Source organism: Protopterus annectens, chromosome 2.part1 (assembly GCF_019279795.1).
Source record: "Protopterus annectens isolate FY-2018-M chromosome 2.part1, PAN1.0, whole genome shotgun sequence".
Lineage (NCBI taxonomy): Eukaryota > Metazoa > Chordata > Ceratodontiformes > Protopteridae > Protopterus > Protopterus annectens.
The window spans coordinates 1,386,151,315-1,386,164,791 of record NC_056729.1 but is presented as its reverse complement, the minus strand read 5'-3'; the positions used below and the strand labels follow the sequence as shown (position 1 = coordinate 1,386,164,791).

Sequence of the window (13,477 nt, the reverse complement as noted above, 5' to 3'; positions counted from 1 at the left end):
AAGAGATTCTGTGCTTGGAATCAAGCACAAGGAACTGATACAGCAGAACCAATTATTCCTCAGATATTGCAATACTTAACTGAGATGCTTGACAAAGGCGTATCTTTCTCATCAATTAAAATCCATGCCTCTGCCATTTCGGCTCATTACAATACAGAGCCACCAATCTTTTCTCATCCTTTACTAAAGCAGTATCTTAGAGGGGTCAAAAATGTAAGTCCTCCTAGCAGATCACCATTGCTTGCATGGGACCTTAATTATGTGTTGGAAAAGCTCACCCTGCCTCCATTTGAACCAGCTGCTACCGCTGATATAAAGTTCTTATCATGGAAAACAGCTCTGCTACTAGCAATTACTTCAGCAAGAAGAGTTTCAGAGCTACAGGCCCTCATGGCTGTAGAGCCTTTTATCATATTTTACCCAGGCAGGGTGTCTCTGAGGACAAGTCCTACTTTTATGCCTAAGGTGGTTTCCAGTGTGGCTCTTAACCAAACAGTTCTCCTGCCAACCTTTTATCCAAATCCGCAGAACAAGGGTGAGCGAATTCTGCATTCGTTGGACGTACACAGACAGCTAAGATTCTACTTGAGCAGGACTAAAGCTCTAAGAAAAACTGAGCAATTACTAGTGTCATATGCTGCAGGATCAGAAGGCAAGGCTATTTCAAAGCAGACAATTTCAAAGTGGATAAGCCACTGCATCTGTTTCTGCTACTCACACCATGGTAAACCTCTGCCCAAGGGCATTAGGTCTCATTCCACCAGAGCTGTAGCTACTTCAGAAGCCTTTCTCAGGGGACTACCAACCAAAGACATTCTAGAGGTTGCTACTTAGAGTTCTGTTTACAAAGTATTATCTTTTGCCTCTCTACTCTAAATCCAGGGGAGGCTTTGCCACTGCAGTTCTGCAGGGTCTTATAGCCGCCCCAAATGCTGTTTAGCTCCAGCTTCCCAACCATAGCTTTGGGATTCTACCCAAATGTAATGACTGCAACAGTGAAACACGAAGAACGTAGTACAGTTGTGTACACTTACCATAAATGTAGATGTTCGATTGTATTCATTGTTGCAGTCCAGGTTACCCTCCCTCCATCCCCGTCATTCTGGAGTTTCTTTCCTTCTGTACCTTCTACAACCTATGTGGTGTATTTGCTTGTAGATGAAGGCAAAGTTTATATTGATGCATGTATATTTATATATATATATATATATATATATATATATATATTTTTTTTTTTTTTTGCTACCTTTTTGGGGGCACCTGACATCGGGGGCAAGAAAAACTAAAGAAAATGGCGTCGGCTGCATGTTTTATACCCTTGACGACCTGATGTCATGGAAGAGGAGACAGCAACTGACGCAGGACCCAAGACTTTGGAATTCAGGCCGACTGAGGGCAACCTGCCAGCAGATTACCCAAATGTAATGACTGCAACAGTGAATACACTCGAACATCTACATTTATGGTAAGTGTACACAACTGTACTTTCTGTTTTTTTATGTTTTATTTTCTACATGAGTGTATGTGAATGTTTGTGTGGGCACTGTTGTGGGTGTGCTTACATAATTTCTTTCTACTTTTGTCTCTGATTAGTTGTTTTGAAAGATTAAATCATTCAATAATGTGTGTAGCATAGTTTTGAGACTATTAATGTAAGTATTATTTGGCAAACTTAGATGTCTAGAGACATCACTAGGCTTTAACGAGAGGGGTATTAGCAGATTCTTCTCACAACTAATGTATGTGATGCTTATTTTTAAAGACAGGATGAAACATGTTGTAAAAGAGAATTACCAACAAAAAAAATGCCAGTTTCTATTTTTTGTAGCATCTTATGGCATTCAAATGTTTTTCCTTGCTTAACCCCTTCACACTGAAGAGCAAGTTATTGAATGTTTCCTTTTTATACCACTTAAGAGATGTTTGTAATGCTGTTACATGTTTTTGGATAATAATTTGTTTTCCTCACTATGTGTTTTCAGTTTTTAAAGTAGCTTAGCCAAGGTGTGCCGAGTTGTGAGGGTACTATCAGTGTGCTAATCCTGATAATTTTTCTGTTGTTTAGGTCTTGGTTTTATTTTAGTGTTCGAGGTGGTGTTCCAGGGAAGCTGATAAAAATCAACATCATGAATCTAAATAAACAGAGCAAGCTGTATTCTCAGGGCATGGCTCCATTTGTAAGGACTATACCAGTTAAACCACGGTGGGAGCGTATTCGTGACAGACCTACTTTTGAGGTATGAGTTGTTCATACATATTCTGGTGTATTTAATTTATTCAACCATCACTTTCGTAAACAAAGAATGTTGCATTTTAACTGAGTTCTTGAAATTGTATATCAGTCTGTACTCTGATTTTGTTTTCTTTTTCCATTCTTATTCCATTTTTTTTTACTCTTGTCACCTGCTCCATGTTTTTAGTACTTCTTGTGGCTGCATTAACATACATTCATTCGTTCTTCTTGCGTCATTATTGAACTTTATGCATTCTTGTTCTGTAACTAGTCCTGCACTAAGCTCCATAAAACCTCCCCATCATCTTCTGCATTTTAGTCCTGTTCACACTTCACACAGTTGTTTTTGAGATCTTTTCTCAATTGAAAGCTTTGCTTCTGTTCAACTCTTCCTGATGTCATTTTGGCAGTCATAGACTATATTCTTGTCACTGTTCTACAATCTTTCTTTACTTCCTGACTTCCATTTTTGTGTTACTTGTGCCAGGGAATGGATGCAGACCTCTCAACCTGGAAACATCAAAAATCTTGACAAGGCCCATGAAAATTAGGTACAAATCTGTATGCTGATTAACATAAAAATTTGCATACATAATTACATAGCCCCACCCACTCCGATCGAATTATGGGATACCAACTTTCAAATGCAAACTGAAGAACAGAACCAAAATATAGCACCAGAGTCCCCCTGCAGCCATTCCAGTTTCCCATTACCTGGCTGTTTCACCCCATTTACTATAAACACTAATGTGTGCATACTGCTTTACTTCTACAATGATTATTTGGATTTTATTTTTACATTTTATAGCACAATGTACAAACACTAATAGATATCTGCTTAAACAAAGCAATACTGTCTCACAATGAAAAGGGACTTGGCATTAACACTTCTCTGCCCTTGAAACTCACATTCATTGAAACAGCATTGAAACCCACACCACACCCAAAGAAAATGCATTTGGCCAGTGGTGGATAAAGATTACCTTTAGGCTGTTTTCAAATTATAGGCCCCTTGCACACAAAACAAGAAACATGCATGCATTCTTTGATACACCTTCCTGACTTTATTAAATTATATTCCTTGTATAATATAGCACACTTGTTAGACTTAAGTAGAGTGCATTTTAAATTTATTGTTTAAACATTTTTCTAGTAGGCAATGAAACAGAATGCATGAACCAATAATGACAAAACTGCCCTATTCAGAACATTTCTGTCATAAAAGTCTACTTCCATACACTCAATCGCATTTTAAATTTATTGTGTGAACATTTTTTGAGTAGGCAATCTGCCATTTTCACTTAAGAAGCACACACACACACACACACACACACACACACACACACACACACACACACACACACACACACAGATAAAGTCTTGTTCTCGCAGCAGTTGTTTCCTTTCCATTTTCCGCAGCAGCAGATAGATCCATGCAGCCATACACTCCATTCTCCACAGCATCAGATAGATCCATGCAGCAATACACTCAGAGCTCTGTGCAGATAGATCCATTCCATTCAACAGCTGGAAATGTGAGGACGTGAGCCCTTGAGCTCAATTCTGACAGGCTGACGCCATCGCGCACGTGATGACATTAGCTCAAAAGCGCAAAAAAAGTTTTTCAAACAAAAAGCTGGAAAAGAATTGGAAATGAAGGGGTGCCAATTGGGAATCGTAGCACCCCATCATTTGGACCCTAAAACTCGGTAAAAAAACGAGTAATTCAGTACTGGGAGGTATGAATGGATGTCCATTGCTTCTGTTAGGATACTGCCAGTCAATTCATAATGTATTTATCAAATGTTTATGCCATGCCCTAATCATATAGAATGTGGCAACAAAATGTGAACCAGTGGTATGTTTAATCTCTTCATTTCCCCACCTGTGATGTGTGTTGCAACTAATTATTTTTTCTTATTCTTTGAAGTAATAACTTTCTGTGTGCCACATTTAGGCTTAGAGTGCTGTTGCTGATTGTAACTTGCTTTCTCTTCAGGAAGGCTGTTGCAGTCATCCATCTCCCTTTCTGTTAAGTAATATCTCCTCATATTACATCTGAACTCTCTAACTCATGTCTTCAACTGATATCTGTTTGATGTAACATTAAACACCCTCACCAGTGGGTCAGCAGTTAGGTTCATTCTATCCAGCAGTCGCAATTTTCTTAGGTGCCCATGTACACTAGGACATGTATACCTGGGCTGACCATACATTGTCACATGTTAGCTATGCAAGTGTACCTCTTCCCTAAGCCAACCAGTTCTTTTCTGATGCACAGTGAATAAGACAGCAGCCACCAGCACCAGTATTTAGAAGCACCATCACCTTTACAAAAGTCATACCATGCTCAGTCCTAATGCATAAAGAGTTTCCATTTTCACTGTCTTGAATCAAATCTGCCTTGTCACTATCTCATTACATATTAAAATCTGTATCATCGCTGCTTGTACTGTTTTGGAGAAGAACATGATGTTAAGCACTGCTGTAAGTGGAAATAGTTCAAAACTGCCACATAAAATTAGAGCCTATTTTGCTGCCAGGAAGATGGTGGTAATTAAAAGTTCCTCACACAAGGACTGGTTGGCGTTGTCACAAGGACAGAGAATTGGAAGGTAGGTTGTGACCTATCCATCTTGGAAGCAAGCTTGAAACAGCTTTCTTTTTCCCAGAGGTGCTTGCCTTCTGTTTAGAGGATGTTGAGGGGGCTATAGGAGCTATACCCCTTGCTCCTAGCCTTAAGTGGTGCATTCTGTGATGCATACACTAACTAGCCCTGGTTGAATAATCAGAGTTCATTGTTGACCAACCTTTTTCTGGGAGTAATCTCAAGAGTCACCTGACTCTTAAGTTGGGGATTTCTGTCTTAAGGCTGAGTATATATTTCCCCAGAGTCCCTGTCCATGACCAACAGAGTCTGGTGGTCAAGGTTGGGGGGTGATCTGCTTTGTCACATGGTTTGCTATCAAAATCCCAAATGCAGATGCTCTGCAAATGAGATGTAGGATGGCAGATGGTCGATTGCCGTGTTGCCGATTGTTGGTAATTCATATCGGCGAATGCCACTGTGCATTCGCTGATATGAAGTCGATCTAACGGCTAAAGATCGCGGTACAGTGCAGACTGGGACATTATCCCTTTCCTCACTGTAGTGCAATCTTGGACTTGGAATATATAGTTAGCAGGGGGTGTGGGGAGTGCAGGGGGCTTGCCCCCTGCAAAGACGTGATGTAACTTTCACACTGTATTTCATGTGTTTGACATTAACATCGACTCTGTAGTTGTCGAGTATATGAGTCGATGTTGTGAGCCCACTTTATTTTATGATTCAAGCAATCCTTTCATGTTTATGACTGGGAATATAGTTGTTTTTTGACATTTTAATAGTAAACCATGTCACATCCCATTCCAGGCCTTGCATTTGAAGGCCTTGACATCAAGACGATATGTTTAATGGAATTTTTAAATGTGTGTGTGTGTGTGTGTGTGTGTGTGTGTGTGTGTGTGTGTGTGTGTGTGTGTGTGAGAGAGAGAGACACTTTACTCTTCAGTAATATGGCCTGATAACAGTGCTCTTTACTTTCCTTGTCCAAGCTGAGCTTGAAATGTTTGCTGACATTTGTCAACGCCATGACATAGTAAAACTAAGCCAACATGGGAATGGAGAAAGGAGATTCTTCCAATAGGGATAAATGCATTTAGGGATACAGACAATAGGCAAGAGGGGTGGGAATATATTGGGGGAAAAAACTGGCAAAGGAACCAAGGTATTAGTAGCAAATAGGGGATAATGTAATAGAATGGGAAGACGCTGAGAACTTATTTGGATTGCAGGCTAGAGATTGCCTTCCATATCAAGCATTGACAGCAGAGTATAGGCAAAGAGAAAGAAGTGGGGGTGTCCTAAATGAAAAAACAGCACTGGTAGAGTTTTTAGTGGAATCTAGAACAGAAGCTGCCATTAAGAAAGGAAGCATATAAAATATTGCATGATAACTATAAGAATCAGTCAGAGGAGTTTAAGAAGGATTGGGAAGAGAGATTAGATAAGCAATTCACAAAGAAACAATGAGGGAATGTATATATGTCTCCCAAATATGCAACAAAATCTAGATGATTTAGGATATGTGTCTGGAAGTGCTTACACAGGTATTTTTATACCCCAAGCAGGCTTTAGAGAATTTTTTTTCAGGTAAAGAGCAAATGTTGGAGGTGTGATGGGGCAGAAAGAGGTAACTGGGAATATATTTTCTGGGAGTATAATGAGTTTGTAGACTTTAAAGATTCCCTACAGACTGCTCTGTCAGAGAAGCTGTGTGAGCAAATTGGGATAACTAGGGAAATTATTTTTTTGAGCTATGATACAAAATCGGAATTGCCTAGACATAGTAAGGCCTTGCTGAGTCTAATTATGATGCTGCCAAAAAATTAATTAATAGAAAATGAAAATCAAAGTCTAAACCAACTTTACTAGAAGTAGTGAAGATAGTAACAGAGATAAAACAACTAGAACTGGGATCTTTAGAAAAGGGTAGGAGCAAATTATCCAGGAAAAAATGGGAACTGTGGGATCAGTACATCCACAGGAGAAATGATGTTGAAAAGAAGGCATGATTTGAATGAGCTATGTAATGGTTGACTAACAGTGACTGGATATGTTAAAAGTGATGCATAATGTTTGCAGCTACAGTTGTGTCGCCACTGTTTGGAATGTATAATGTTTGATTGTGTCGCTGTGGTTTATTGTCAGTTATATAAATGTAATATGGCCTATGTCATACATGATAATTTAATAAAGATGTTCCTTGTTTAAAATAAAAGCACCATGACATAATAAGATATATCTCTAAATGCAGCATAGGTGATATGGGTTTGATTAGTGGCTTGGGCATCTGAGGAGATGGCGGGGAGGAATAGGCATGCCTTTAAAAGTGGAGGGACATTAATCTCAGTGCTTCCTGAGGGAAGGCATGGTTTATAAAGTGGGGAGTAGCCTTCAGATGGTTTCAAGTATGAACCTAAGAGTGGGGGGGAAGGACAAGAAGGTAGGTCATAACACAAAAGTAGTCTCCATGTGGAAGCAGTTACTAGCAAGACCCCCCCCCCACATGCACCCACTGGTTCCACACTGGCCCTAGCCTGAAATTGGGGATAGTCCGAGGGATGGAAAACGGAGTTGGTAGACTCTGCAATTTACAAGGGCAATGAGGTACAGACCAAAAGATATGAAGGGTAGGGAATAAAAAAGTTTGATGACCGTCTTATGTTTGAGGTCAAGCTGGAGGCAGGAAAGAATCTGAGGCTTCTAGAATGGGCTTCCATCTGGTTTACTGCAGTGTGGTTGTACTGATGCTTTGTTCAGGGCAAAAAACATAGGAACGTGGCTCTACAGGATGCCAGGGATGAGGCTGTCTTTCCTAAAGGAGGGACTCTGAAACAACATTGTGGATGCTAGTTTGAAAGGTGAACAACAAATTGGGCGAACTTCTCAACACCTGATGCATAATCTCTTGAAGTGGAACCAGGCCTTCATCACTGTAAAATCCTTTGTGATACTTCTGGTCCCCTCTCTTTTGTTTTCTAAGCCTAGTCAACTTCAATAGAGAAGGAAACCTACAGGCAGACTGATAAAGGCACATAGGTGTCATACAGTCATACCCTTTCTTGTGCTGTTACTCACCCAAAAAATGACTTCACTTCCCTAATTGCTGCAGTCCAGAATGTGATCTTAGGCTACCCACTGTTGGAAGGTCTCATAGTTCAACCTGGCTTGGAGAGCCATCACTAAGGACCAGTGGGCTCTGGATGTGAGTAGGTCATGCCATAGAGCTTTTGGTTTCTTTCCGAAAAATAGTTCCATTGAATTGGCAGAGCATCTCAGGAGAACTGTTGGGGCAGGCTCACATTTTTCTTCTGTAAAAGGCAGTAAAGGGAAGGCTTGGAGGCTGGCAAAATGGCTAAGGTATTTACCTTGCAGATACAAGGTGCAGGGTTTTATTTTCACATGGGTTAACTGGCTAGGCTTAAAATGTCCCAAAGTTGCAGTTAGTCTAGTACTAATCTATGAACCTAGATATTGGTTATTCAGTACATTAACTTTGGATTGGCAACCCTCCTGGATGTCACACTTCATCTGACAAGACATTTGATTGGGATGTCATTCTCCAGAAAATACCATCATTGTTAGGCCATCTGTTACTGTCACCCATTGCCATATTTTTTTCTGACATTTACTCCTTCATTGTCTTCTAATTAGATGCAGAGCTGTCTGCCTGTGCAGCCTGTACCCAGGCAAGTACAATTGACTGTCCTGCCTCAGTCTGTAATTTCTGCTGCAGATTATTCTTGGCTATATTTTTATGCCTTTCCTACCCTAAAAGGATTATAGGAAGTCTTCAGGCTCTGGTCACTTCTGGCATGACCTTCTCAACTTCCATACTCCAGTTATCCAAGGTCTCTATGGAAATGACCTTGCAGATTTCCTTTTTCTCTGAAAAGCTGAGGAATGAGAAGTGCAAGTCTGTCATGCTGTTGGCCCCAGAGGTATGTGGAGCAGTTTACAACAACCTTTATGTGGACACTGATCGTCTCCTTGCTAGTCTTCACTACACAGTATGGAAGTCAGTCCACAAAATATTGAGGTTACTGATGGTGTCTCCTTCCTATACTTTTCCCCCAAAGAATCCTAAATTCAAAAACTTCATCAGGACCATGATGGCAAAATGGAATGCCTTTGTGGAGTTTATCCCATCTCCACAGAGGCATCTTCATTAAGTCCATGGATTTTCACCAGGGCTAGTTAATTTCAAAGAAATTGTCAAATTAACCTGGGTTAATTCTGATAGAGTAGTCACTTTCCCTAGAATGGTCCATATGATCTTTTGACATTCTCCAGACAGTGTGTGTTATAGGCACAGACACCACCTCAAAACCAGACCAGACTGTTGTAGCAATGGTACTGATAAAACTCAACACTTTATGCTCAGGTGGTCCAACCTTAGATCTTAGACCATTTAAGGAGGTTGCTCTTCTTGTTCTCCACTTTTTCTGTGCGGGTGCTAAATGTCAGCTTTTAGGGACGTCCCTAATTTTCATTCCTTCTAATGTTTGAAGTTTTTTTGAGATGTTCTGAGTTAATCGTATCAGCATTTAAAAAGTGCCCATAATTTGTGGCCTTTATTTTTTGCTTTGTTTATAACCCTCTGTAGGTAAATGTTGAAAGATATGATGCTATGTTTCCCAACATATGCATCCAGTGCTTTATTTTATTTATTTGTGTATGGTATGCACAGTGGTTAGAGGACTCTTTCCAGATGTTGCCCAGGCCAAATGGCATACAGTGCTTGTAAAAGTGGAGGACACAAAGAGTAACATAAAATACAGTTAGGACTGACAGAAGAAAAGCAGGAGTTGCATACTTCTAAAGATAAGCACAGTCCAGCAGTATTTACACCATAGATCAATATTTCTACAATACAATTAGAAGGTAATTATTGGGGAGAAATCATGGGAGACATAGTTATGGTCTTTTTGACAGGTTTACTAGTGTGAAGTGAAAGGGACAGTATGCTGAAATATTTAAAGAGAATTAAACATAGAATGTTATGTTGTCCTATCTCGCCGTAATTCTTGAAGCTTGGGTTCGGAGCTGATCTTGGCTCTGACTCAGCCGAATACTAAAGCTCGAGAGCTTCCACTGGCTCGAGGCTAACCCCTATCCCATGATGCTCTGGGCCACATCCCCAGATCTCGTTTGCCGCTCAAGCGATCGAGAAGTGTTCCTGCAGGCTCGTTGGCTAAGTATAGATGTTCTTCGTGTTTCACTGTTGCAGTCATCACACTTGAGTTATCCCTGCCAGGGTAGCCCTCAGTCGGCCCGGATACCAGAGGCTTAGTATTTCCATTGGTTGCCATCACTCCAGGACTGATGTCAGGTCATCAGTAATATAAAATAAGGCAGCCGACGCCATTCCATCAGTCTTTCTTGCCGAGGAGCCCGAAGCAAAAGCAGTTCGCACGAGTGCCAGTCGGCCACTACCTGAGTTTTCGTTTTCCGAATTGAAGTTGAAGACTTCTAAAGCTAAGTACACCATTGGATATTCTTTTTTTCTTGCTCTAACAGATATCAGAAAAAGTTAACAATTCTGTCGCCTGTGGGAAAGCAAATACCACACCGAGACTTTCATTCTTACTGCGTCACTTGCTTAGGCTCAGACCATGACGTCCCCCGCTGTTGCTTTTATGCTTTGTTCAATGCCAGAACTATATGTCATCAGGCTGTATTGTAGCTATATATTTTTGCTCTCAGTCCTTGAATTCCAATATGGCTTTGGTAAGCCATCTGACAGCAGGTCTTCCGAAAAAACATAAAGATAAAGACAGAGACAGACCGCACAGGCCCAAACCCACCGATGACGCTTCTGTTCAGCTAGTCATCAGTTCTCCAGTCCTCAGTGAGGCGCCTTTGCAGCTCCTGATGCCTGCTTCTGTGGATTCGCAAACCACTACCGAGACCCTTTTGGAGTCCAGTATGCCGTGAGCCTCTTCATTGACTAAGGATCCTGCGGATGGCTCTACCTTGGATGGGTCCGGAGCCACTGAGCAGGCACCGGCTTCCGAGGAAGTACTTTGCGCTATCGATTCTCAACACAGACCAACTTCTTTCACGTCTACCGTTCTTTCGAAAACTACTGAGTTTCTAAGGCCCAGGGTGCGAACCACACCCAAAAAAACGGCAATCTCAGGCACCTGCTTCCTTGCCTCAATCTCAAATGCTTAAAATGGCAGAAGACCTTATAATGCTGATCAGAGGAAGCCAAGCTACCCCTTTCAAAAGGAAAAAGAGATTTGTCCCCAGTAGTTTTATCTGAACAGGAGTCTGAAGGCTCTGATACATCTGAATATGAAGACATGCAACCCCTCTCTGCTTATGAGGATTCTGATGCAGAGGAATACATTCCTTCAGCCTCTCCACCTGAGGACTTTTCCTTGGGGAAACCCTACATACTTTAAGGGAACATTTCCAATGGGAATGTCAGGACTACCCTCAGTCTAAAAAGAGACTCGGGGAATTCTTAGATCTTCCACAGCACAGACCTCTGGCCATTCCTCCTGTCCTGGATGTTGTGGGTGATGTTTTCATGGAATCAAGTTTGACTCTTGACACCCTCCCTCCTGCTCCCAGGAAACCTGACAGATGTTCATCGTGTTTCACTGTTGCAGTCATTACAATTGGGTTATCCTGCTGGCAGGCTACCCGCAGTCAGCCCGAGTTCCAAAGTCTAGGTCCGGCGTCGGTTGCTGTCGCCTCTTCCCTGATGTCAGTGCACCAAGGGTATAAAAGATGCAGCCAACGCCATTTTCTTCAGTCTTTCTTGCTGCACGGTGCCCGAAGCAAAAGCAGTTCGCAAGTGCCAGTCGGCCGACTACTGAGATTTTCAAATTTGAATTTCAGATCCAAAGTCTTCATTAAAGCTAAGTACCCCATTGAGAAAAAGTTAATAATTGTATTTCTTGTGGAAAGCAAATACCTCATAAGGATTTTCATTCTTACTGTATTCCTTGCCTAGGCCCTGACCACGACGTTGCTAGTTGTCGGTTTTGTGCTAGATTTAACCAATGCACTATTAAGCGTCAGTACGATTTTGCATTTCATTACTTTGGCAGAAGATTAAATTATATAATGCCGTCGGAACAGCCGACTACCGGAGTTTATAAAAAGCGCAAAGAAAAAGAAAAGGACAAGCATCCGAGGTCCAAAACCGACGAGGCTTCTGTTAGGCCTGTCGCCGGTTCTCAGTGAGGCACTTTCGCAGCCCCTGATGCCCGCTAACTCAGAGCCACAGGCTGCTTCTGACTCCCACGTGGAGCCGTCTAGGCTGCTGGAAACTCAAGGTATTGAACACTTGGAAACTATTCCCTCAGATGGGTCCAGAGCTGCTGAGCAGGCATCGGCGTCTGAAGGTGTTTTCAGGCCTACACAGTTGTATGTAAAACCAACTTCAGCTTCAAAGGCAAAGAATAAAGCAGTTCTAAAGACAAAGAAACAAGTACAGCATTCTCCTGGACAGGCCTCCATGCCTAAAAAACAGATGCTTAAAATGGCCGAAGAACTAATTACTTTGATCAGGGGTTCCCATCCCCCTCCTGATAAGAGACCTAGGCAAGAGATAGAATATGAATATTCAGATCAGGTTTCCATTTCCTCTGATTCTTCTTCTGAACAGGAATATTCCCTTCCTCCCTATGAGGATTGTGATGCTATAGAATCTATCCCTTCAGCCTCTCCTCCTGAGGATTATTCTTTTGGGGAGACCCTGCATACTATGAGGGAGCATTTCCACTGGGAGAGACAACATTACTCAGAATCCAAGAAAAGGCTCGGAGACTTCCTTTTATTACCTCAGCACAGGCCCCTTGCTATTCCTCCTGTTTTAGGCATTGTAGATGATGTATTTTCAGAGTCCGGTCTGTCTCCTGACTCTTTACCACCAGCTCCGGTTAAGCCAGACAGATACTACAGGGATCCTGATTCACATAAATTTCTTTGCAAAAACCCTGCTGCTGACCCAGAAACTATTTCTCAAGGTCCCAAGGGGGTCAAGGCTTCCACTGCAAAAAACCCTATCCCCTCTGATAGGGATTCAAGGGCCCTGGGCAGATGGGGGAAAAAGATTTATACTTCTGCTACTTTGGCTGTAAGAGCTTCAAATTGTCAGTTTCATATGCTTAAATTTCAGCAATATCTTATGTCACTGCTTAAATAGAAAATGTTGACAAATTCAGAATGTGCAGAAAACAAATAAATGCAGGATTTTTTGCATGCAGCTGAACAAGTGGGAAAGCATACTTTGCAATGTGGTTTTAATTCTCTAGAGGCCTCCTGCAGGGCCGCAGTTACAGGTTCTGTCATTAGGAGGTTAAAAGAACAGAATGTTAAACAGATCATGTTAAAGCAAAACTCTTAGATGCTCCATTACAACATGATACCTTGTTTGGTGCTAAAGCAGAAGAAGTGTTAAAGAAAATGGAGGACAAAGCTAAATCTATGCAAACAGTGAAGGATTTCTTACAGGTACAGCCTCCCAGATTTAGCAGGAACTGGCCTACAAAGAATTGGTCCTTTCCAGTGTCAGACAGGCCACAAAGAGGCAGATACAGACGCCCCAGAGGCAGAGCACAGCCCCAAGGCTCATACAGGTCTAAACAATGGGGTGCTTCTACCTCCAAAAGCGGAGAGGAAAA

The 13,477-nt window shown here is 41.6% G+C and overlaps 1 protein-coding gene across 2 annotated transcripts in view; it reads left to right on the top strand.

The window, feature by feature from the left end:
- AGBL5 (AGBL carboxypeptidase 5) overlaps positions 1–13,477 on the top strand; it is a 2,459,386-nt gene that overhangs the window by 380,621 nt on the left and 2,065,288 nt on the right. For both annotated transcript variants that reach the window (XM_044062862.1, XM_044062863.1), the window contains exon 3: positions 2,066–2,237. In XM_044062862.1, coding sequence (XP_043918797.1) covers positions 2,066–2,237 — 172 coding nt within the window. The remainder of the gene's footprint in view (positions 1–2,065; positions 2,238–13,477) is intronic.